We start from the raw sequence: 26,387 nt of genomic DNA on the forward strand, positions 1-26,387 counted from the left end.
CGCAAGGGCTCCCAAATCAGAAAGATAGCTCCAAGCTCAACTCCTGCTCCCATAACTTTTATCATACGTCCTCAGGGGCAAGTAACCAAACCTCCCTGAAACTGGGGCACTTGCTCCTCTGGAAGGTGGGAATCAGACCTCATTTTGGAGGGCTTTTGTGAATTTTCAGGGGAGTAACACGAACTGAAATCCTGAGTGACATCTGCTCTAATAATTACATGGCAGGAATGAGACTTCCTAAGCAGAATAGTATGACATATAAGCAATTACTCAGAGTCACGTTTAGATTTAGGATTTGCTTGTTTGATTTGTGGGTGTGTGGGTGAAGCTAAGATATTTCTATATTTTGATAACTCTGGAATGTCTGAAAGTCAGGACACGAGGCATTTGAGGCCAATCTAATCCAGTCTTTGGAATTCTTAATTAATTTTGTCAAAAGAGAAAAGATTTCTATGAACTTACCAACCCTCTGAGGAAAAGAATTGTCTTTTTATGTTACCCTGTTTGCTATTCACATGATTAAAACACTTATAAGTCAATAATAATCACTTCCCCTCTCCCAATGTGAAACAGAAGCCACAATATGTCCATAAACAATAAATGCCATGTTTTTTACTAAAACCAGATTTCTTTGTGTTGTTTCGTATGCACGAATGACCTCAAGACTAAAGCATCGGTAGCACCTCTTTGCACTGTAGCCATTTACCAATATTTTGTTGCATGAAAGTGGAGCTTTGTATTGAGAAACAGACTATGTATAATCCTCCATTTAAAAAAGCTGCATAAATGGACAGGTGGAAGTGGTGAGAATTAGGGCTAAGAAAAAGTAGCTGGGAAAAAACACACACACACAAAAACAAACAAAACCCCTAAAACACACACAGGACAGTTTCTACTTAAGACAGAGAGTCACGGCCATACACATGCATAGTAGAAGAGAAACACTTTGCAAACTCCAACTAGATAGCCTTCAAAAATTAAAATTTTCTACTAATAAGGAAATATGCTCAGTGGTAAAACACTGATATTTTAAAAACACAGCAGAGATCAGCAAACTTTCTGAAAAGAGCCAGCTATGTTAGCCTTTGTGGGTCAGTCTGTTGCAACTACTTAACTTGGCTCCAGTGTGAACATGGCCATCGACAATATGTAAACAAAAGGAGAAACATGTTCCAATAAAATGTTTGCAAAAACAGTCAACAGGCTGACTTCACAAAGATCCAGATGAAGATGTCAGTCATCAGCATTTCTACTCAGTTTTGTATTCTCTCCATAATTATTTAATGTATTCCATAGCAAAGTAATTGGGTGAAAAATGAGAAGTATAAAAAGTGGCAGAGAAAGGTAAAATATCAACATTTGTAGGTGGGTCTGTATTACCTAATAGAGCCAAGGAAATCACTTTAAAAACTATTATAAATCACAAGTCATCATTAGATTGGGTTGGTAACAAATTTGACACCCTAAGTAAAATAAAATCCTGCCCTAATTCTAATAACCAGTCAGAAAACATAAGAGATCAGATTAACTGCAGCAACTACAGAGACAAAAATGTGTAGAATTTAGGAAAGTGAAGTGCCCATTTTGAAAGCTTTAAAATGTCCCTGATAGATAAAAACCTTGATGGGGAAAGACGGAGTGTATATTTTCAAAATATCAATTCTCCTTAAAGTAATCAGTATGATAACATCCCAGAAGTCCTGCTGATATTTTTATTAGGGTTAGAAGCTCATTAAAGTTCTTATAAAAAGCCAAAATAGACCATAAAATTCTGGAGGGAAAAGTTTATTTACTCTGTTGATGTCAAAGCTAAACCATATCCTCCATGAGAGAAGGTTTCCTAGGATCTAAGATAGAAGATACATTACATTCAAAAACATTTGTTTGTGTATAATTCCTACTTCACACATAATAATTTGCAGATGGAATAGAATGTCTTAATCTGTAGAAATGAGACAAATAAGACAATTCATTCAACTCAATTCAAGAAGTGAACTGGTATAAATAAATTTGAAACACAGGACAAAGATTACATTATGGAAGAAACTCTTCCAGCTGATAAAAATGATCAATAGTTCAATTTACTAAACTGAACAAAGGACTGGAACAGATAAACAAAACTGAATATGGCTCTTAAACACGCTTGAACTCAACATAGTCATGAATGATAGTGATGATCAATACGAATTACAAGGATGTGCCAAGTTTGATATAGCAAGTTTGGCCAGGTCCATAGTGTTTGATTATCTCCCGCTTTGTTATGGGCTAGGAAAAAGGTGCTCCTATGTTTTGGGTGGCGTTGTCAACAGGTGCCATTTCTTTGGTGGGTAATTTGGCAAGGTCTATGCATTTTAAATATAAATGTTATTAGACACAGTCTTGTTTGCCACAGCAAGACTGAAGGCCATTTGGGTGTTGATCAATTAACAGGTGTGTTAATTCAAGTATTGCATCTTTAAAAATGCCCAACGATCAGCACAGAATGGTGCCCCAGCCTGTAAGATATTAATATCCCCACCCCATATAAACACACTATTTGGGGGGGGGTGAACAGGAAATGCGTGAGTGGGGGGAGGGTGAACTAAGGTGCCAAAGAAAGAACACATTTTACTTTATTCCTTCTCATGTTTGCTTTTCTGAAAATACTGAAAGATATCTCCCATGAAAACATCCTTTTAGTAGAAGTTATTGGAAATGTATTTTACTAAAATAATTGAGATATTACCATTACTCATTTAAGAAAGACTAGAGAGAGAGAGATCATCGACAATGGAGATGACGTTTTTGTGCTGTTATTTAAAACTGAACCCTAGCAAGAAAATAAACTTTTCTGCACATTCTCATATACTATTGAAGAAAAATATTGACCCTATTGGTGGTTGGAAGGAAAAAAAATCTTATTTCTAAGAAGTTAAAAAGGTTACATCCTAACCACAGAGCAATGAAAACTTTGTAGGTTAAAAGTAAACTAAGATTTCCTTGTTTTTCACCTCTAACATAAAACAACCCGGATACATGGAGATTGAAAACAAAACACAAGAAATACCCCATCACTAAATCTCTCTATTATTTAGTTAAGTGATTAAATTAATAAGGAAAGTTTATTTAAAAGAGAATGAATTTCAGATGGCTACACCTAAATCCTTTTATATATAAGTGATTTGAATTCAAAACACTGCACCAAAATTCACTAGAGCAATTAGAGGAAAATGAAGAGAAACTTGGCTATAAAAAGCTACAAAATCCTGAGTGGTAGTAAAAAAATAAAAAAAGTATGGTGCAGGGAGGGTTATTTTTAGGATGAGATGATGGAGAAAGTTTATACGCTCTGCACTAACTAAAAGTAGAAGCAGCAAAGAAAAAAATATATAAGTGCTTATACTTTTCTAAATCCCTTCTCAGGTGATTGTCAGCATGTTGTTTATACTTTCTGTAAATAATCTCAATGTATAAAGATTATCATCCTCACATTACAGAGTTGAGAGCTGAGGTTCTGAAATGTTGAACAGCTTGCTCTGTTTGAGGAAAAAGCATTTTAATGCACAAATGATGATAATGCATCACCTTGTCCAATATACCCTAGAGAAGAAACTGATAAATTAAGCCCAAAAGACAGATGAGTGGATGAGCCCAGGTGAGAACGTTGATTTGAGATAGGCAGACAGACACTTTCTCCTGTAAAACTGGGAGGGACTGGGGAGATGTTATTCCAATGCAGGCAGGACTGGAGGTTGGAGAGATGTGAATTAAGACTGGTAGCTAAGGTTACTTCCTGAGATAAAGGCTTGTCACAACTCTCACTTTGTCTTCATCCTTTCTCTACACTCTCTGCCACTCCTGTGACAGGTGTCTTCAATGATCCCACAGAAGCAGTTAAGATAACAGGGACTGCTTTTGGAGGTTGATTGGCTTCTTGCCACTCCAAAGACCCTCATGTGGATGACTGTAAGCCATAGTTAAGTAATATGTTATCACAACTAACACAGTCACACCCTGGACTCCCACAAGACATGGACCAGACATCAGCTGATCTTGACCGAGAGTTACAGCATCCCAGATTGGTCCTCCGTTTTAAACTTGGAGACTGGAAAGGGTGAGGCACAAACCTAAATATCACAAACGAACATGTATTATTTGGGAAATAGGACACTACATCCTTTTGAGGGTATCTTTGATCCCTGGGCTCTGACTAATCTCAGAGGAGAGGGTGGGGACATTGACTAGGGCTCAGAGATTAAGTTCCAGTCAGTTACAGAGAAAGAAAGAGGGGAGAAAGGTGCTGGGAACAAGGTGGGAGAATATACTCACCAACTTGACTCCTCACCACCAGGGTCAGATCCCAACTGGCCACCATGTGCTGACAGTCTTTGGGGAATCCTGGGAAGTGACGTTGTCGCTGACCATTGGCTGCCACAGACCTCGAATGGCCAGGACCAGCCGATGTGGAGCAGCTGCTTTCTGCACCGGAATGCACGGTCCCTTCCCACCTGTCCTTATGCCGCAGGTGAAGGTATTGCATCCTCCTTGGCATACCTGGGCCCAGGACTTGTGCTTGAGCACAGCCTTCACCTGGTTTTCCTGGCCCAGTAAATGTGCGTGCGTGTGTGTGTCTTTCACCAGGCACTTATTGACTACTCTCTAATGATGCTGCTTGTTCAATTGACTTTCTCCATCAAATTCTCTGGATTGCCTGTGAACTCATAGTAAGCATTTCTGTTTGTTATCAAATGCATGTTCTCCAATGCTCTAAAGTGTCCATCTTGGGTAACAGAAATACCAGCTACCTTGTGGCTTGACTCCCCACATAAATGGTCATCTCCCAGGGTGTTTCTTTCCTACCTCCACGCCCAGCTTTACTGAGAAATAACTGGTAGGACTGTGTAGGTTTAAGGTGTAGGATGTTTTGATTCGATATAGGTACCTTGCGAAGTGGTCACCATAGTAACGCTATCTCCTGCTCAGTCCTTCTCAAACTTCAAGACAGGTTAGGCTCACCTGGGGGAATTTTTAAAGTCCTCGATGCCTGAGTCCCACCCCGTTCCAACTAAACAGGATGTCTGGGACTGGGAGCCGACTACCGTATGTACTTCTAAATATTCGCGGGTAATACAATGTGCCAGAAAGATCGGGGACTGTTATTCTCAATGTGTTTTACCTTATTGCTTTATGAAAGGGGGTGTCTCCAAGGCCCTTTGGGGGGCACGTCAGTGGGGTTTCTCTGGCTTTCACTGCCCGCCTCTGGGCCTGTTGATGGGGCGTTGGGGCAACCCTTCATTCTTCACGTGCAGCATCTTAGTGGTGCCTTATGATCAGCCCCAGCTGTTAAATTCTGGGCTCTGAGAACACATTGAAGGTAACTGTAACCAAGCTTGAATTCCACTGGGCCTTTTGTCTGCCACTTAATAATGAGGTGGCTGTTGAGGCCTTCAACTGCTCTTTTTGCAACAAAAAGCCCCTTATAAAGTTAAGAAAGCATTGTGGGTGAGCCTAGATTGTTACTTTGTGTAAAAATGGAGACTGTTTCAAAGGGTGGGGGGAACCATAATTGCTTTCTAGATAATTGACTTCCAAATGCTGTCCTAACGCCTTCAATCACGTACTGGGTAGGTGGGCCTTCGGAGGTAAATTCTCTGTCTGAGGTGCTGGAGGGGAGGACACCTGTGGCCTCATTCCTCCAGCTTCTCAAAGTCCTGTGGACAAAGCCCAGAAGACAAAGAACACAGGGCCCCACTCTTACAGCATGTAATCTGGAGTTGGTTTTCTTTAATTTACATTTTAATTGAATTAAATTACATTTAATGGTTTGAACTCATTTTTATAAAGAGTCACTTTTTTTTTAAGAGGTCCTTAAACATGAGGTGAGTTCTCTTCCCCAGCATTTGCTTCAGTCGGGGTTCGGGGACACCTGGCTCTACTCTGAAGTTTGCAGGGAGCTTCCTCCATAATGAGAGGGGCTTTTGTAAAGGAAGAGCCCGTTGGAGGAAACCGAAAGCTGGAAGCATAGAGGCTTCTCATTGGCTGGACTGTTACTAGGTGAAGAGGACCCAGCTTCCCTGCTGGGCGGTGCAGGGGCATCACTTCCTGCGGGTCACTTCCAGGTACCACTCTCCTCTTAGTTTCGCTCCTACGTTGGGTGATAGGTGCGTGGGCGAGAGTTCTCTCTTCTAGCCTCCCGACCTCGTTTTAAAAGAGGCTGCTGCTTATTTTCAAAATTCAGCCAGCGCGGCGTCACACCAATGCCAGATGTTCTGAGCCCTCTGAAAACCCTTACTGTCATACGCAGTGTTCATGGTCGCATGGGAGGGACAGGTTCAGAAACAAACTGTATCATAAAGTGCTAGTGTTTAGGAAGGGGTGGTGAGTGGGTGAGAAAGGGACAGAAAGGAGGCAGCCTGGGGTCCCACCCGCGAACAAACGGCAGGGACAATGTAAGTGCGGCACATGTGTGATAGAGGGTCCCTGGGCATCCCTGTCTTGCACCTTTACCCTCTTTTGCTTTCGTTTTGGTTACCTCCCTATCCTATTCCGTGATTTTGGATGAGCCAGAAAGCGACAAGTTGGAAATTATGGCCATAAGTCAAGACGACACAACTTGTTCCTCCTTGATAAAAAGCCTGACCCTGTTTCAGTCAGGAAGACACCTGGTACCTGCTCTGCACAACAGTCAAAGAAAGCCTTTAACCTCTGTCAGAATCCCTTAAGACATTTTATTTTGACAGTAGAAAGAGGAATGTCGTTCCAAGATAATTAATTCCAACTGTGAACAAGACCCACATGTATGAAGGTTTGTTATTATTACCATTATCATTATTTTGTGAGATTGTTTTAAAATGAAGAGAATAAACCATAAAAGTCTGGATTGTTCCTGGGGGCGGGGGTGGAATAAAGCTGTAGATACCTCTTTTATAAAACTAGACTTCCATAGAATAAAATCTAGGGGGTTTTCATTTAAAAATTTTTGTTTGTTTTTCAATTCCAGTCGACATCCCATATTACATGAGTCTCAGGTGTACAGCATAGTGCGTAGATGTTTCTATAACCTACGAAGTGATCCCCAAATCTAGGAGGTTTTAGATAAAGTTAGGAATGGGGTCCAAGTAATTGCTCATCGGTGAAAGTAGTTTTAAAAAAAGTCTCACAGGCAAAGGCTTTGTAAACACTCATCTGGAAATCTATTTTCTACTTGGAAATATATTTCACTCTGTCTAAGAGATAAATAGATATTTAAAACCCAAGACTAAATTTCTGGAGTAAAAGAATTGTGACCTGCAGTGAATACTAAATTATCAACAAAAATGGAATCCATTATCGGACTAATCCTAGAAATTAAAGATATAACATAAAACAATGACTTGGATGATCTATATTTAAAACCCAGATCATATAAATAGAGAACAGAAAAAGTAGGTAGAAAAGAGGCAAAAATGGTTTCATTCTTTGATTACCAGAGAAGAGGTATTTACTAATCTTTTCCAAATACTTAAGGTAAACAATAAACCACTAAAACATTAAAAATAGGATGATTCCTATCAAATCACTGGCTAGTATGCCTGTTAGCATGAAGAGGAATTTTCACTCAAAAGGCTAACCTTATAATCAGCTCTTTATTCTGCTTCTGTTAGGTATGCTTGCCACAGACACCTTGAAATTAACTAAAGACTCATCTTCCCTTTTGCTTGTTCTGTCTAAATAACAAATATAACTGCCTGCAACCCATAGCAACTCCAGCACTTTGTATCTCTTTATAACTGCCTATAACCCATAGCAACTCCCATGCTCTGTAACTGCCTGAGGACAAATTAACCAATTGGGCCATGCCAACTGGCCAAAATGTAACTACACAGATAAGCCCTATAAAAGCAAAGTTGCATCTGAGCTCTGGGCCTAGATCTTCAGAGCACTAGCTCATCTGGGACTGCTGGGTAATAAACCTGAATTCTCCAACTCTCTGAGTGGTGCTTGGTTTCTCCTGGGTCTGATTTTGCAACATTTCTGCAACAAGCATAGAGACCTTATAGGAGAAAGGGGAAAAAAAGAAGTTACATATTAAAAAGATTCCTTGAGCACAACAATCTATTTCAGAAAACCAGCTATCTCAATTATTAGCCTAAAACCAACAAATAAATCCTTTTTTATCTTTTATTGAATGGAAGAATACTCAAACATACCAATGGGGAAGAGCTTGTCAAACAGACTGGCAGCCTCCCTCAGAGCGCCCAGTGGGCCAGTATCCCACTTCTGTGTTTTTAATAAAAAGAAATAAAAACAGAATCTCCTAGATATATTTGTACCGCCCCGCCCCAATGTTCATTGTAGCATTATTCACAGCAGCTATGGAAGCAGCCCAAGTGTCCCTCAACAGATGAATGGATAAAGAAGATGGGGTATTTACACACAAGGGAATATTTGCCATCTACAACAACACAGATGGCCCTTGAGGCCATCAAGCTAAGTGAGGTAAGCCAGACACAGAAAGACAAATTCTTTGAGAATTGGCATTTCTAACCCTGTCCCAGACAAGGACCTCACTTTGAGAACTGATGTTCTAAAGCTCTCCAGTCCGCAACTGAATGGAGAGGGGAAAACCTGGAAATGCAACAAGACTTTTCCATAGTCTATAGAGAATTTTACAGAACACTGTCCTGATCTGAAAGAATGAAACAAGGTGACTCACTCTGGAATCCATAGCCCAGAGTCAGAGCAGATCAGACCCTTGCAGAGCAGGATGACCCCTTTGTCCTTCAGGCTGTTACAACCAAGATCCACACTTGTCAGGGTTTTGTTTTGATTGAGAGCAGAGGCCACATCCTGGCAGCAGTTGGAGGTTAGGGCACAAATTCAGCCTGCAAAGAAACCTGCATAAGGGAGAAATCAACCCAGACACTCTTAGATTAGATGTCTTTCCTGCCTTTTTTTTTTTTTTTTTTGGTATAATAGCTTTATCGAGATTTAACTAACATGCCATAAAATACACCCATTGAAAGTGCACACTCATTGGTTTTTAGTAAGTTTACAGTTGCACGTTTACTAGAATTTTAGGATATTTTCAGTGCTCCCAAAAGGAAACCCTGTACCACTTAGCAGTCATTCCCAATTTCTTCCCCCACTTCATACTAGCTTAAGCAACGCCTAGTCTGCTTTCTGGATATTTAAACAAGGGGAATAAAATCAGGATCTCCAAGAGATAGTTACACCCCATGTGCATTGCAGTATGACGATTTGCCTGTTCTGGATACTTATTATAAATGGAATTACACACGATGTAATTCATGTGGCCTTTTCTGTCTAGCTTCTTTCATTGGCCATAATATTTTCAAGATTCATCTGCATTGTAGCATTTATTAGTACTCTGTTCCCTTTCATGACTGAATAATATCCCACCATATGGACAGACCACACTCTTTGTCCATTTACCAGATTATGGAGACTTGGGTTGTGTCCACGTTTTGGCTGTTATGAATAGTGCCGCCATGAACACCTGTGTGCATATTTTTGTACAGACGTATGTTTTTACTTCTCTTGTGCACGTGCCTAGGAGTGGAATTGCTGGCTCATAGGTGCATCTATCTTTATTCTTTGGAGGAGCTACTAGACCATTTTTCTAAGCAAGCTATACTATTTCCTGCTTCTTTGGGGGGAGCTAAAAGTATCAATGGGTTCAGGAAGTATTTTGTGCCACAGCTGAGTTTCTGGTTTTGAGCCAGCAAATTTCTTTATGGTTTAAGATAGTTTGAGTTTATTTTCTGTTAATCATAATAATAGAATAATTATATCATTAATAATAAGAGAACCCTGACACCAAAGGAAAATCATTTAAAATAATTCCGAATAGAGTGAGATGAACACCAATAGGCTATCATTTAGTATATATTCTGAGAACTGCCTTTGAGTTAGCTACACGACCCACTTTCTAAAGCAGTAAGCTAGGTTGCATTATGTTATTCTGATCTCAGAGGCATAATGTTCACTGCCACTGTTAAGGGTAACGGGGATGCATTAGATCAGAGGCTCCCAAAAGTTATCAGTTCATGTCATCCTTAGCATCTCAGTAGTTTTCCCATATCATTCTGTTCCTCATAAAATTTTGAGAGGCACTTGCATGACAGCAATCACTGAAACCTAGCTTTGCCAAGATGTGATATCACTTAAAGGAACATAGCACAATCTGAGGTTGGAACAAAACTACCTCAAGCTAATAGTTCTTGCAGTGACAAACAGATGTCAGTATCTCTTAACATTTAAAATATCTTTGAATAACTGATGAACACTCGAAACTAGTATAATGTTATACTAGTTTAATAATAAACTTTCCTCTTGACGAACTTTAGCAGGCATTTGAATTCTTTCTTGCACTCAGCAAAGAACCCTTTTCTCTCTCAGTGCAGGGCTTGAGTTCTCCTCCACTCAGAGAATTTGTCCTGTCCTTCAACACTATTCTCTGTCTTAGAATTTTGCTAAGCTCTGATAGTATCTTGGCCTTCACATTCTCCAATCTGGAGGAAAATAGTGGGAATTTAGGGCTTCACTTCAGGCACGGGAAGGCTGGGTTCCAGAGACTGGTCAGGATTTTATCAATGGAACAGGTGGGTCCTTTCCAAAGGTGAATTCCTAGCTTTTGCTTTGCATTTTCAATATAGGCCAATTGGACTTGGTGACTCAAGTATCTGTCATTGTAACTGAAGAAAATGAGCCCATGAGGAAAATAGGAGGTAGAAAAGAGAAAAAACAAAACAACAACAAAAAACCCCAAACACTCACCCCTGAAAGGGGATTAGGTTTCCTGTTAAAAACATCTTCCAAAGCAGAAAAAAAAAAGGCTCCTGGTCTGTACCACCGCCAACCCTAATATATCTGCTCTTGGCACCCAGGCAACTGACACCCTCCCTTTGCATTGGCCGGGGCTGGCCACTGTCATCCTTCTGCTTTGCCAGACTTGAAAGCATTGGGCACCTTTGGCTCAGAGGTGAGAAGGACTGCAGGCTATTCTCACAGGTGCTCCAAGTTTGTGAAGGGATGCCCCCTGCCTCTCAAATTCAGAAGAATGAGGGACTTTACAAAATGACCCAGATTCCTGCATCTATTTGGAAACATCTAGAGTAGTTTGTTGGATAATCTTGCCCACTTGCCATCTCCCTACTCGGAGTGCAATTTTACTGAGTAAAAGGAGGCCTTAGGATCACGGGACCCAAAGGAACAGGCCCTGTCAAAGAGGGATGAGAGGCAGTGAGCAGGAGACACACATGCACATGCACACACATCCACGTACATACACATACACACACACACATACACACACGCATGCACGCGCACATGCCTATCCATTGGCAGTAGTTTTCCACTGTTTCTTTTGGGTTATGCAATATAAAAATAATTCATCTGCACATACAGTTTTACCTGTTTCTATTTCTTCTAATTAATTAATAATAAATAGAGAGAACCTAATTTTGTATTTCTTGGAGAAGCCGTGAAAACTTTACGGAACATGCCTATCATGAGAATGGGATGTGCTTACAATAGCAAACTAATCACAGTTGATAGTCAATATTATATTAGTTTGAGGTGTACAGCATGGTGGTTAGACATTTATGCACCTTTCGAAGTGACCCCCCCAATGAGTCTTGTCTCTACCTGGCACCACACATAGGTATCACAATATTATTGACTGTATTCCCTGTGCTGTACTTTACCTTGTGACTGTTTTTATAGCTGGCAATTTGTACTTCTTTTTCCCTTCCCTTTTGTCACCCATTTTTTTCTAATTCTCATGCCTTTCTCTAATGGCTTCCTAATTGCCAATTTAAAAATTGTCAATTTCATGGACTAATGCCTCAAATCCTATATTAAACAGTAGTGGTGTTAAGACGATTTCATCTTGTTGCTGACTTCTATGGAAAAGGCTTCATGCTTATGGTAGAATGGTTTTGGGGTGGTTTTCCTGGCATTGGGGGGACACATGGTCACCTCTGTGATCTTTAGAGGAGGACTCACCAGTCCTCTCGTCCTATTGTCTGTCCTTGTTCTAGGAGGCCTCTCAGACACTGGGAGAGGCACTGTCAATGACCTCATGTAGGAATGGAGACTCATTGGCAGCATGGTCTTTAATTAGAAACTGGTCTTGGCCTGCCCTTCCCCACAGCTAGCAAGGATTTACATCTGGAGGAGGTGGGGCCAGAAATTATTTGCAGTTACTGGGCTTAGTGGCTTCTCAACTTCTCCAGAGGAGGCCTCAACTGAGACACCCAGACAGCTGACCTGGGGGCCAGTCACAAGCTGGAGAGGGACTGGCATTGACAACTTCTCTGAGGTACCCTGATTCAGGGCACATGGACACTTGTACAAGATTAGGAGTCTAGTAGGTGATGTCTCCTTTTTCTTCTGCTCCAAACCTTCCCCAAACCTGATATAACTCCCCCTCTTACATCCTGCTGGTGTCTTCTTTTCTTTCCTTTTTAAAAAGAGCTTTATAGATGTACAAAAACTACACAGGTGGGATGTATAGGACTTGGTGAGTTTGGACACAGGCATACACTGGTGAGATCATCACCATAACCAGGGTAATAGACATATGTTTATCACCTCAAAAGTTTCTTTGTGTGATGTATGTTGCGTGTGGGGGTAAGAACACTTAATATGAGAGCTACCATCTTTACACAATTTTAAGTGACAACACAGCATTATCGACTATGGGTGCTTGGCTATACAGCAGGTCTCTCCAACTAATTCATTTTGCATAACTGAAACTTTATACCATGAGATATGTGTACCATGGAATTTTGTCCAGCCTTAGAAACAAAGCAAATTGTGCTGTTTGCAGTGAGGGAGATGAACTTGGAGCATATCATGCTAAGTGGAAGTAAGCTGGTCTCATAGGGACCAACACTGTATGACATCACTCCCGGGGCACCAAGAACAGTCAAACTTAATAACCAGAGAAGTGAAAGCTGGTTAGCAGGAGCTGGGGACAGGGGCACTTGGGCACTTGTGGCTGTTGGCATTTTCTTCATCAGCTGCAGGAAGGTGTTGCTCGTCTGTCTATGGGGAGACTCCGGCTTTCTCCACCCAGGACATTCTGCAGTTTTTAAAAAGTCTCCCAGCTGAAAGTCTCCATTCTTGTCTCTTCTCTCTCAGGGCTTTGTGCGTGCTGTTTTCACTGCCTCCTGGCCCTCTCCCCACCATTCTCAGCTCGATCCCATGCTGCCTTCGAGTCTTCTGGATATCACTTTCCTGGTCTCGCTTGTCCTCAGGTGCCACCTCATGGCACCATGCAGGATCCTGGCCCAGACTCAGCACACAGGAGACTAATTACAGCCGAGCCGCATTATTCCCAGATAAAACCAAATTGTAACCCCCAAATCAATTGCCAAGGTGCTTTCTCCGGTCAATCTCAGATGCATGTGGAAAGTGATGAAAAATGGATCTCCTGCTGCATGTTTCTACCTGAGTCGCCATGTCTTGGCTCTCACCTGCTACACACATGCACTTCTTTGGGTCTGTTTGGTGCTACAGGTTTGCATTTCAGTGCTTGTTTTTGGTGACATCACTGTTTTGTGTGACCCCAGGCATGGTGCCGAAGTACAGCTGGTGTCCTTGGGGCACGCAGGGTGTGATGTGGCTTTTGGAGAGATGTGTGTCTCAGTCAGGCTTCCTTTGGGAGCGAGGTATAGCACTGCTGGTCATGAGTCCCATGTTCAGTGGTCATGAAACAATATGTATTAAGGTGTCTTTAAACAGAGACACATGTACAACCAGGTTATGTATTTGACGCGTTGACAAAAATCCGGTGACTGGAAGCTCACAGGAATGTAATAATACTTTTATTTATACAATTCTCAATATAGTTGGCATTCAGTATTACATTAGTTTCAGGTTCTTGGTGACTTTATAGACGTGACTATTGTGAATAACGAGAATGGACTGTAGTTACAACCGCAAAATAACACAGGTTTAATGAACATAATCTCTGTGCCTTGCGCTGTACCGGAGGATAGAGAATTGGACAGGACAGATAAGGACTTCAAATGGCACACCTTCATAGCTGGTCCGCAAGCTTGTGAGACCTGCTCGTTCAAAGCTGTGTTACCTGCTCCTCATGTAGTGCATTGCCTGGCTGCTGGTAGCTGGGTGAGACTCCCTTAGTGCTATTCAAATCTCTAATAAACTTGCCTTCTGGTCTTTCTTCTCCCTATTCATACTTTGAAAGGCTTTCCTCCATGACCTACCAACTCTTCCTTGGTGTCTCTCCTCCCTCTTGTTCCTAGCCACTGCCAGCACTAGTCCTGTGAATTTGGGCTCCTAGGATAGGTTTTAACAAATGCCTGTTCTGAGAATCTCATTAGGGATTCCACCAGCCAGTGGCCTCAAGCACAGCTTTGTGTCCTGCCGAGATTCTGGGATGACCAGTGTCCCAGCTGGACCAAGCTCCATAGGGATGGCAGATCGATCTCCTTCCCTACCTTCCCTCTCTCTGTCATAAACATTCATTTATATCACTTTTGAGATTTTTTTGGCTTAATTCATAAGACTGACAAAACTATGGATATTTTTAAGCAGGTACTTTTTCTTTTTGATACCTCATTTTAAATTTTTACTTGGATTTATGATCATTTTCATATATTGGCATTTTTTTTGACATGTAAAAAGCTGAGTTTGGGGGTGCATGTACACTCACGAAGCCATCACCACTATCAAGGCCATACACTTACCCATTACCTCCTAAAGCTTTCTCCTGCCCTTTATTATTATTAATTTTTGGTACTGAAATCTACCCTCTTAGCAAATTTTAAGTATACAATACAGTATCCCTCGCCATAAGCACTGTGCTGTGTAGAAAATACCCAGAACATCTTCATCTTGCATAACTGGAAGTTTGCATCTTTGACCATCACCTCCCCACCTCCTCCTCACCTGGCCCTTGACAACCCCCGTTCTACTTTCTTCTGTGAATCAGTCTGTTCTAGAAACGTCATATAAGTGAGATCATGAAGTATTTGTCTTTATGTGTTTGATTGATCTCACTTAGTATAATATCCTCCAGGTTCATCCATGTTGTCGCCACTGGTGGGATTTCCTTCTTTTTAAAGGCTGAATAATATTTCTCTGTGTGTGTGACATTTTCTTTATCTGTCAACAGACATCGAGAGTGTTTCCATATCTTGGCTGTGCTGTTCGGTGGCCCATACCGCGATGGATGTAATTCAGCATTAATTTTAAATCTCTTCTCTCCTTTACTCCTTTCTGTTTATTCTCTCTCCTGTCCCCCATCTCTCAAATGTCTTTGATGTAACCAATTCACTACAAAGTTATTTTTTTACTCACATTTAGGGTGAACCCTCTGAATTTGACTTAGGTCCAGTATTGAATCTGTAAGTTTGCTTGGACAGGAGTCACTATTTTAATAAGGGGGACAACTCAGGTGCTTGTGACAGCCTTATCTCTGGGAATGGGTGAAGGCAGTGATCTTGAGTCTAGATGGGATTGCCAGATAAAACCCAGTATGTCCAGTTAAATTAGAATTATTTGTTGTTTGTCTGAAATTCTTCTATACATGTACCAAATACCATTCGTCATGTTTCTGAAATTCAAATTTAACTGGAATCGGGGCCATCTGGAATTAAATTTCAGACAAACAAATAATTTTTTACTCTATGTCCTGAATATTTATCTGAAGTTCAATTTCAACTGGAATTGGCATCATCTGGAGCTACATTGGAGTCAAACATTTTTTTTTCCATTTAAGTATGTCCCAGGTGTCATCTGTTATTTACCTGGAATTTAAACTTACCTGGATTCAAATTCAAACTTGGGCATCTGTATTTTTATTTGCGTGAACCTGTCAATGTTGCTCTACTATCTGCGGCCACTCTGTTCTCTCTTCCTTTATCCTTGCCTTGCAGTCTCTCAAGGGTTGTAAACAAGAGGTTGGGAGCTATTTTTAGTACAATTCATTGGTCCTTGGATTATCAGAAAGGCAGATGACCTATTACCTTCAACATACTACTGGTTTTCTTCTAGAGATAGGTTCCTGTGTCTCAAATGATGGCACGTGTGTATTTGTACATCTCCATTCTCCTACCTTCCTCCTAATCGCTGGGTCTTAAGATGATTGCATGGTTCAGGAGGTGCCCTCTGGTGGAGAGGACAAAAGACAAACTTTGATCAGAGCCCAAGTGTTTTTGAGTCTTGAGGAGCCTGTCTCAGGGTGGAGATGGGCTCAGAATTCTCCTTGACCATTGTCGTCTTTTTGCATCTAGGGAGTGAACTGCCGAGCATGAAGGTTTGGGGTAGACCATGTGGCCTCCATTTCTGGTTTTCTATTTGCTTCCAGTTACTTTCAGTTGAGGGAGCAGGCATTTGACCACAATAAAAAGCTAATGATTTCTCCACTTTGGTGCCACATGAAGGGGACTTGGGGAATGTCTAAGAAAACCTATCATTAGTGGGTCTCACCCCAAACCAGTTGGATCAGCACTCCTGTGGGGTAGGGAGCACAGCTGATACACGCATTGTCGTCATAAAGCTCTTTCTGTGATTCTAATATGCATCCAGGGTTGAGAACCATTGTTTCAGAAATGCAGTCTCATTAAAGTCCGGATAGGATTTGCATGCCCTTCCTTGGCATATCCTTACTTTGGGGACTTTGTTTTTGGTCTAGAAAGATTGTCCTCTCACTTCCTCCTTACTCCACTCATGCCCTACTTCCTTTGCTCATGCCCCCTACATATCTCAAATATCTGAAATGCTTTTTCCCCTCATACTTATTTTTCTTACCTTTTTTTTAAATTGAGGTGAAATTCACATAACACACAATTAACCAGTTTAATGCATACATTTCATTGGCATCTAGTGCTTTCACACTGATGTGCAGCCATCCCCTTCTGAAACATTTTCATCTCCCCAAAGGAAACCTAGACCCGTGAAACAGCCCCTCCCCCATTTCAAAGAGGCAACAAACCCTGGAAAAGTCTTGTTTAGACTTTTCAAAAATTTCTGTCCACCCCAGAGGGGCAGAGACAGAATGTATAATGTGGCCTTGCCAATGGAAACACTTTAAGGGGGAGGCTGCCTCTTTTCAACACTCTGAGAATTTTGTTTTTTCCTAAGCTTCCACATACAGCCATGTACCGCTTCACCAGCAATGGGGAAACATTCTGAGAAATGTGTCGGGCCATTTTGTGGTTGTGCAAACCTTGCAGAGTGTCTTACAGCAGCTGGCATAACACTCCTACTATTGTGTGTGCTTGTTTTTCTAGGATGGACAGCGTGGTAGGCTTGTTGACGCCAGCATCACCCCAGACACATGAGTATTTGTGCTGTGAGTCCTGACAACTGGCTTTTTCCTTTCTGTAACACAGGTGCTTGACATAAGGCTCAGTAGCACAGGCCTCCACTTGCATAAAACTGTCTCAAGTAGACTCCTTGCCAGCCCTTGGGATGGGGGGCGGAGCACCAGTTGTGAGGTCTGGAAGTAGGAGACTTTTTCCTTACAAGTGTCCTAGAGGTTATCTTTGTAGGGGATCTTGCAATCCTAGGAAGAACTATGAGGGTTGTCCAGTTGTCACACTGGTTTGGGAAAGGGGAGGTGTCTGTGGGAAGCTCACAGAGACCAGGGAGGGCCCCAGACATCTCTAGCCATCTGGCCACAGGAAATTCTCAGCGTATGGGATCTCCACGTATGTGGGTCTGTCACTGATTGAAATATCATTATGCAGCACGTGACTGCGACACGCGCGGTATGTGCTTGTCTTTCTGTGTCTGCCTATGTCCAGGTTCATCCATGCTGTCAGGGGCAAGGAGTCAGGAAATAGGGACTGGTGAAAGGGGACAGCTATAAGGTAAATAAGGTCTGAGGGTCTTGTGGAACCAGCATGGTGATACCGCTGTGTTGTAGGATTGAAATTTGCTAAGAGAGTGGAACTTAAATGTCCTCACACACACAAATGCATGAGTGTTAGGTGCTGGATGTATTAAATAACTAGGTAGAGGTATCCATTTACAGTGGATTGAAGTGTGCCGACCATTTAGTAATATTAGATGTTGTATTGCAGTTGCGGGATATAGTATTATATATACATATATATGTGTGTATGTTTATGTATATGTATATATGTATGTGTATGTATGTGTGTATATATATATATATAATATACAACGTATGTATAGTGTTTATATATACACATCAAATTAGGTCAATCAACCATCATGTAGTTCAAATATTCTATATCCTTATATCTCCTTACATTTTTTTCTGCTCATTCCCTAAGTTATTAAGATGTATGTTTAAATTTCCAATTAATCATTTTAGTTCTATTTTTGATTTATATATTTTGAAGCTATACTGTTAGGACTTGTTGTATCTTCCTGCTGGACTGATCCTATTATGAAAAGTTCTCTGTGTTCAGTGGTAATTTTGCCTTAAAATCTACTTTATAACAATATAGTGATACCTGTTTTCTTCCAGTTAGAGTGTACATGCTACATGTGCCCTCCCATTAATTTACTTTAAATGTCTTGTGCTGATACTTGAAGTGTGCCTTTTAGTTTTAATCCAGTTTGTGTTCAAATTCTTAGTGTTTAGCCCATTTCTGTAATTGCTGACGCATTTAGGTTTTAGTGTATTATCTCGCTATTTGTTTCTCAACATGTTTTTCTATTCTTTTATTGTTATTTTTTGAATAAAATAGTTTTATTCGATTTTTTAATCTAGTTATCCATTCTTTTACTGTTCTTCCAGTTTTTATGCTAGAGTTTAGTGTTCATTTTGACCTATAGTTCACCTGAGATTATGTCGTGACTTTCTGATAAATGCGAGAAATTTGAAGCAGCTGAGCGTCATGTCCTTCCCTCTAGTCTTTTTTTGTTGCCATTTTTAATGTGTATGTTATAAATTCCAGAAAATGCTAGCGTTGTCTTCAAGGGTCAGAACTTTCACATTTTCCCACACACTGACCACTTCTCTTCATCCCTTTGTGCGTTGCCGTCTGTTTTCGTGTTGTTTTGGTAGGATATACATCTGCTGGCAACACATTTTCTCAGCTTTAAAAAAGTTTTCAAAAATTTCCAGCTTTATTGGAGGAAGATTGACAAACACACAAATTGTATACATTTTAGGTTGTATAACATGATTTTTAAAGGTATGCAGCATAATTTAATATACACATGCATTGTAAAATGCACAGTCACAACAAGCAACATTAGGCTTCATGTGTGCCAGGTCCTGGTGACACAGCCGATAGCAGGCCAGGTCTCTGTTCAAAGGGAGCTGACACACCTTTGTGGAAGAGAGATAAATGTGCACAAACAGTGGGAAGTGCTAAGAGGGAAAAATAAACAGCAAAGGTACAGATTAGACAGTTTGGAGGATGTGAATGTCATGGCTCATGGCTTCAACTCTTTCTCGGGTCCCATTTGCTAGTGGAAGTAAGAGGACCTGGGGGAAGCTAGAGTCTTGTAGGCCAGGCAGGATGATTTCTGCTCACCCGTCTGTTGACGGCTGTTCCTGTGATAAGCTCCTGTCTCACCTGCTCACTCTGGATCAGTACTAGCTGGAGGAGTTCATGCTTGGCCTCAAGTCCCCAAAGCTGCTGCCTGAGAACAGATCCCCTGGGCCAGCCTGAAGGCCAGTGACCCCACAAACCTACTGTGTCTGTTGAGTGAGTACTTCCCCTGAGCTGTGGATGTGGGAAGTGGCCCTCAGGGTCTTCGAGATCATGAATCTGACTTCGCTATGTGAGAAAGTTAGAGCCAAGATAAATGGTGAGTGGGCCTGTTGCAGGGACGGGGTGTGGGCAGAGGCATGAGGGGTCAGGGGGATGAGGGGACAGAAGAATCGGGAATGGGGCAGAGCGATGGGGATGAGGGGATAGAGGGATAAGGGGACAGGGGTACAGCACCTTCATGGGAGCAAGGAGGCTGCTGCTGGATTTTATGGAGTAGTTCCACATTGCTAATTACCCCTAAGAATCTTCCTGATGGGCTGTGAAGGTTTAAAGCTTTAAGGTGTAAAAGCTATAAGGATTTGGATCCCTAGCCAGAGAAGGAATTGAAAGAGGCACATTTATTCTGTTACAAGCTTTTCTTGAAAAGGCAAATTTGTCCCGATGCAATTGTATTAGAAAATGCTTTGAGCATAGCAGGAATTCCATGGTTGTTTATGCATTATTTTTTTCCCCAAAGGAAACACTAGGTAAATGCAAAAAAAAATCCAAAACCAGACCAAACAAAAAACAAAACTGCATCTGGCTATAGTATTTGCTTATTTTGGTGTGCTAGCATTCATTTGCAGTAGGGTTGTAGTATTTACTGTAGTGTTGTATTTATTGTACCATTGTAGTATTTATTTACAGTAGCATTGTGGTATTTAGTGTTGTAGCATTTATTTGCAGTAGCATTGCAGTATTTATTGTAGTGTACTGTAGCATTCAATTACAGTAGCATTGTAGTATTTTACTGTTGCATTTATTGTAGCATTGCAGTATTTACTATAACACTATGGTATTTATTATAGTGTAGCATTTATTTACAGTAGTATTATAGTATTTGTTGTAGTGCTGTATTTATTATAGCAATATAGTATTTATTTACTGAAGTATTGTACTTATTGTAGTGTTTAAATTATTTACAGCAGCATTGTAGTATCTTACTGTTATATTGTAGCATTGCAATATGTTTACTATAGTGTTATATTTATTGTAGTGTTGAGCATTTATAGTAGCATTGTAGTATCTTACCGTGTATTTGTAGCATTGCAATATTTATTTACTGTAGCATTTATTGTAGTGTTGTAGCATTTACAGTAACACTGCAGTATCTTACTATTGTATTTATTGTAGCATTGCAGTATTTATTTACTGTAGTGCCATGGTATTTATTATAATGTTGTATTTTTTTAATGGTACTGTGCGTCATAACCAGTTAGCAAGTGTAATACTGTGCTACCATTTTTTTAGCTTGTATTTTCTTTTTTTAATTTTTCAATTACAGTTGACATTCAATGTTATATGTGTTTCAGGTGCACCATTTTAATTTCTATCTATTTTTAATGTATTACCGATCCCATTTCCCTGCCACATAAAAACCTATGTGGTTTTCGTTGTGCACCTTCACCTGCTGTGGTGAGTTTTAGGGGTGTCCATGTCACCTGTGGCAGAACTGACTGCCTCTCAGACCTGGAGAATGAATTGTAACTTTGCTGTTGCCTGCCACAAGCCAGGCCTCAATCCCAGTGCTTTCTGCGCACTGGCACTTGCTTTTCACAACACCCTTAAGGAGGAGGTCCTGTTACTCATGTCTCACAGACAAGGAAACAGGCACAGAGCTCAAGTAAATTGCCCAGAGTCGTGGGGCTGAGTCAGACCCCACACAGCGGGTGTCCAGAGGCCTGTACTGGTCCACATCCTGCTTCTCTTCTTCCAAGGGCAGGCGTGAGGCCTAAGGAGACAGGGTAGAAGGTGGCAGCACAATGTTCCTATCAGAGCTTTGGATGTCAGAGGTTCTGAGTCATAGAAATGCAGGCCCTATGTACCTCCTGGTGGGTGGGAGAAGGCAGTGGGGATTCAGGAGGTGACCTCTCATGCAGAAGGAAGCCAAGAAACATACATCTCATGAGTGATGCGGGGCTGATGGGAAAGTCGGGACCACTTGTGCTGCCCCCATCAGCCCCATCTTCCAGGACACACAGCACACAGCATGTCTGCTTGAGCGGAGCTAAGGAATGTTCATTTGTGAGTGAGCCTGCATGTTCATTTGCACATGTGTCAATGGGCACATGTGTGCTGTCTTCAGATTAAGATCCCAGATTCTCACATCCAACCGCCTGGATTCAAAGGCTGCCTCCACCTAACCAGCTCTACCCCCGGCAGATGGCTTGACACTAGGCCCCCATTCTTTCTGAGAATGGGGCTAATGGCATATGCACCTGTGAGTTTCTTGGGTGAAATGCCTAGAAGGTGTTGGGCCCAGAGTTGGGCCTCAATCACTTGCTCATCTCAAGGGTAGATTTCATGCTAATAGCACTGCCTTCCTTGGTGGTTTCCAGCTATTCATTTGCCATCTCAGTGCACACACCCTCCACCCCAGTACTATTCCACAATTTTGGGGGAGGTAAATCTGCTATCCAACGGGTTTCCACGGATGGCCTAAGAGGGGCTCAGAACTGCAGTTCTTTAATGTGTCATGATGTAGATCGTGGCACCCGATACTTGACAGTAAAGCCATACCCTGGAAGGCTCACATTGTTGGGGCCATTTGCATCAGAGGAATGCAAGGTGTCATGTAGTTGGCTTACAGATAAACAGAGCCCATGAGGGACCATCTTAGCTTTACTGGGCTGTACCCAGGAAAAGATATTCACTGAGATCCCCTGATGCCAGGAGAGCTAGCCAAACCCCAGACAGGCTCTGCCGGTGGAGCCTGGGGGGCTGCACAGAATCAGCAACTGTGGGTGGAGAATGATGGACCCTTGCTCTCCAAAGGAACATGAAACCTGAGGAAGAAGCCCAGGACCCGGCTTGCTACCCAGATCAGTCCTGCAAACTCTGACAATCAGTGGAATCACAAAAGTCAGATCCGTGAGTCTTCAGATTCAGATTTCTCATGGCCACTATGTTAGCAGGACATGGAAAGGTCCTTCAGTTCATGGGAATGGGCACTCAGAGTGGTTTCATGAGACACCAGGGGGCTGGGCTTATAACCTAACACTTGGCACTTTTCTTCCTATCATTTTTATTCCAAAAATATTAGAGTGGCTTCCATGTGCTGGGCATTATTCTACACACTTGGGATAGATCAGTGAATGGAGACTAGCCATGCATGTCCCCTCTAGTGGGGTAGGCAGGTAATAGGATCAATGAGTGCATTGTGTGATTTGTTATAAGGTGGCATGCACAGTGGAAAGGAGAGACGATAAAGTGGGTGGGGAGGGTCTACGGCGTGTGATGTAGGTATTGGGTGCAGTATTGATTGAGACCATCAGCCACCACTGAGGAGGTAAGAACTGAGCAAAGACTTGGAGGTGAGGGAGTGAGACAAGTAGATCCAAGGCCAAGAGGCAGGGATGCACATAAAGTGTGCTGAAGTCTCTACACGAAACGTTTGGGTTGATGGGGCTAGAGGACGGGACTCCTTCAGTCTCTTTGATCCTAAGTTTGTCAGAGAAACAGTTGGTTCTACTGAGAGCATCTGTCACTGCCTACTTATGTCCAGCCTGGGGACTCTCACATCCTGTCATCACTGTTTGTTTCAGAGATGGCACAGGCACAGAGACCCCAAGACCCAAAGCAGAAGGAACCAGAGATGCCAGAAGAAGAATCAGGTCTGTACACTGTTTTACAATAATCATGGACAAATGGCTTGATTGGGCATTTCACGAGATCCACACTTGCCATTTCCCTTGAAATTTTTTCTAATTTATAGTATTCTGGAAATGATACCCTTCCCAACCTCTTCTTCTAGTGCTGCTTATTAAATAACAAGTTACCATAAGTTGGACATTCTCTCTGATTCCATTCTACATTCTTTGATGGCAGTATGCCTTATTAAATAGCTGCATTTTTTTGTACCAGTGTCCCCATGGTGATGTTCATATTGTAATACATGTAGCTATGCAACAAGTTTAGTATCACCCAAGAAATATATATACTGTGTGTAATACAGAAAGAATCACAGAACCGCAAAACGTATGATGAAAAGTGTCAGTTCTTTGCCTAACCTTTATCTGTAGATGTGGCCACATGCCACCATTGGCTGCCACCTTTGCTATCTGTCTCTTTGCTCGGAAATGATTGACATGTACTGCAATTTCTTAGTTTTTCAATCAATTATCTACTAACTTCTTGTCATGGTAGGTAAATATCTCTCTTTTATCCTTCAATAAAGTTATTGGTTTTTTGTGGGTTTTTTTGGAGGAAAAATATATTCAGTGTTATGTAGATATAAATCAGCACTTTCTGTATAATTATTAGTATATTATCCCAAGTCTTTAGGGAAGCATAATGCAATCAAACACATGAAGAAGCCCATCAACTTGCTTGTCATTCTTTCTACAGTTTCTTGAAGCCCCACAGCCCTCTCCAGTCTGTATTGGTTGCCATGCAGCTCCGATCCTGGGACCTCATTTAATCTCGAATCCCATTTTCTACTCTGGAATGTGGCCACCCCCTTGTTCTGTGGATTCCACAGCTATCTGTCTGTCCTACCGCTATCTCAGGGACCCATTTACAGTAACTCATTGACATTGGTCAACACGAGACAGTTTTCAAGAGATGGCCTGGTTGAAAATCCTTCTAACGTGCCCTTTGAAGAATAATTTAAATGTCACATTCTGGGTCGAGTGGTGTTTCCCTTCATGGTCCTGGTGTCCAGTGTCCTCCAGTGCCCAGTTTGATTTTTTACATGGTGTATGACCTGTCTTTTATACTATGAATACTTTGGGGGTCCTTTACCCCGTGTTATGAAATGTCATATGTGACTAGGTCCTGGGCTTGACCATCCTCTTTGGGTTGGGTACAAAATGGGTCCTTTAAATTTAAAAACATGTCCTGTTCTCACATTTTCTTATCTCTTTGGTAGTGATTTTTTTCCTTCTCTGTTCTTTTTCTAGAATTCCAATTAGGTATTGTGTTTCCTGGGATTGACATTTAATTTACGCATCTTCCCACCCCTGCCCCATGCTTTCATCTTTTAAAAAAAAATAATTTGAAAGACTACTTCAACTGTCTATCATATCTACTATGAAACATATTATTACATCAATAGCATTTTTAAGATCAAAACTGTTAAATCTATTTCTCGTTAATAGTACCCTTTTTCAGTCGATGGAATATCTCCTTAAATATTTTTTATAACTTTTGAAGCAGTTTTTGGTTCTCCGAGTTATCTGTTCCCTCAGTAAAGTGATTAAACAATGTAAATGTGTTTAATAATATTATTCATAATATTAATGTACAAAGTATTTAATATTTTAAAAAGCTCCCTCTTCCTATGTAAGCAATTAATTTTACAAAGGTAGCCACTTAAAAATGTGTTTGTTCTCCCAGCTTTTATACATAAGTTAGATGATAGAGCCACACTACTTTTTTCTTTCAATTATATCTTTATAGAAACACATCAGCTTCATCCTTTAACAGCTACTGAATATGCCAATGTATGGCTATATCTTGGTCTGTATCTAACCTCCTGTTGACAAATCTAGGCTTCCAGGTTTTTAAAAAAAGTAAACAATACTTTGATAGACATTGTGACATTGCACATCTGTAAATGTTTTTGTAGAAAACACCCCCAAACTACAAATCCTACACAAAGCATATGTATAATGTAAACTTTGTTGTGGCCAAATTGATCCCTTACAAGGCTGCTTAAAAGGACATCCCTGATGGTACCGTGTCTACTTTTCTGTCCTGCTACCAACACAGATTCCTTCAAATAATTGCCAAATGGATTGGAATGGCACCCCAATTTAATATTAGGTTTGCATTAATCCTACCAGTGAGTCGAAAACCATAATTGCATTTAGCCTTTTTATTTCTTGCAAAACGACAGTTCTGCCCCCTCCTCATTTTTCTTGCGGGCACCTATTCTCTTCTCATTGACACATCAGAGTACTTTGTGATGGAAAGTGACCTCTCGGTCTGTCATGTGGATGGTAAGTCTTCCTCAGGCAGTTTTTCTCTCGAGTTTGTGTGGTGCTTTCATGCTCAGCTTTACAATATCTGGGTGGCAAGACTCACTCCCAACTTAGTTAGGTCACAGGGTGCCTCTGCTAAAGCAGCCACCTGAGGTTTCAATCCAACAGTTTTAGACTTCACCAGTCTTGCTGCATTAAAGAGAAATGGAGGAGAGCAGGGAGAGCTGGCTCAATTCATTCTGAGGGAGTGGGTCCTAGGGGAGTCAGCCTTTGGTCTATAAGATTCATTTCTTAAAAGTCAATCGATCAAGTCTTGGGACTTGCTCAATCCAGATTAATAGTTCTTTCCTGGAAGTTGAGGGGAACTCTGGAGGGTTGGACATTTGAGCCTTCTCCGATCCTTGATAATCCTATAGAATGTCACCTGGGACCCCACCTCTAGAAGATGACATTTCCCTTGTGGTGGACAAAAAAAAGTGGCTTTTGCCTTCTTTCTTGCTGATTTGGATTTTATAGACCAGGGAACTGAGATTCAGAAAGTACCCACAAAGCATCACCACTGTTAAGAGTCAGTTCCAAATCTTGAGGAAAATGTGAGAGCAGGGCTTGTTATTCCTACTCTCACTCTTTCTCTACCAGAAAGTGTATATTTGAATCTATATAATGTATATTTATATTTAATTTATATACAATTTATATATTTATGTAAAAATATATTCATATATTAAAATATGTTTTATATGTTAAAAATATATTTACTGTATATATT

The 26,387-nt window shown here is 41.2% G+C and overlaps 1 protein-coding gene across 1 annotated transcript in view; it reads left to right on the top strand.

Annotated features, from left to right (window-relative positions):
- The first annotated feature begins 19,460 nt into the window (after nt 1–19,460).
- Nucleotides 19,461–26,387, top strand: part of LOC102895938 (NACHT, LRR and PYD domains-containing protein 13) — a 23,776-nt gene continuing 16,849 nt past the window's right edge. Inside the window, 4 exon segments of the mRNA XM_025049647.1 lie at nt 19,461–19,587; nt 19,590–19,660; nt 19,662–19,752; nt 23,240–23,308. Coding sequence (XP_024905415.1) covers nt 19,461–19,587; nt 19,590–19,660; nt 19,662–19,752; nt 23,240–23,308 — 358 coding nt within the window.

Source organism: Pteropus alecto, unplaced genomic scaffold (assembly GCF_000325575.1).
Source record: "Pteropus alecto unplaced genomic scaffold, ASM32557v1 scaffold326, whole genome shotgun sequence".
In the NCBI taxonomy this organism is placed as follows: Eukaryota; Metazoa; Chordata; class Mammalia; order Chiroptera; family Pteropodidae; genus Pteropus; species Pteropus alecto.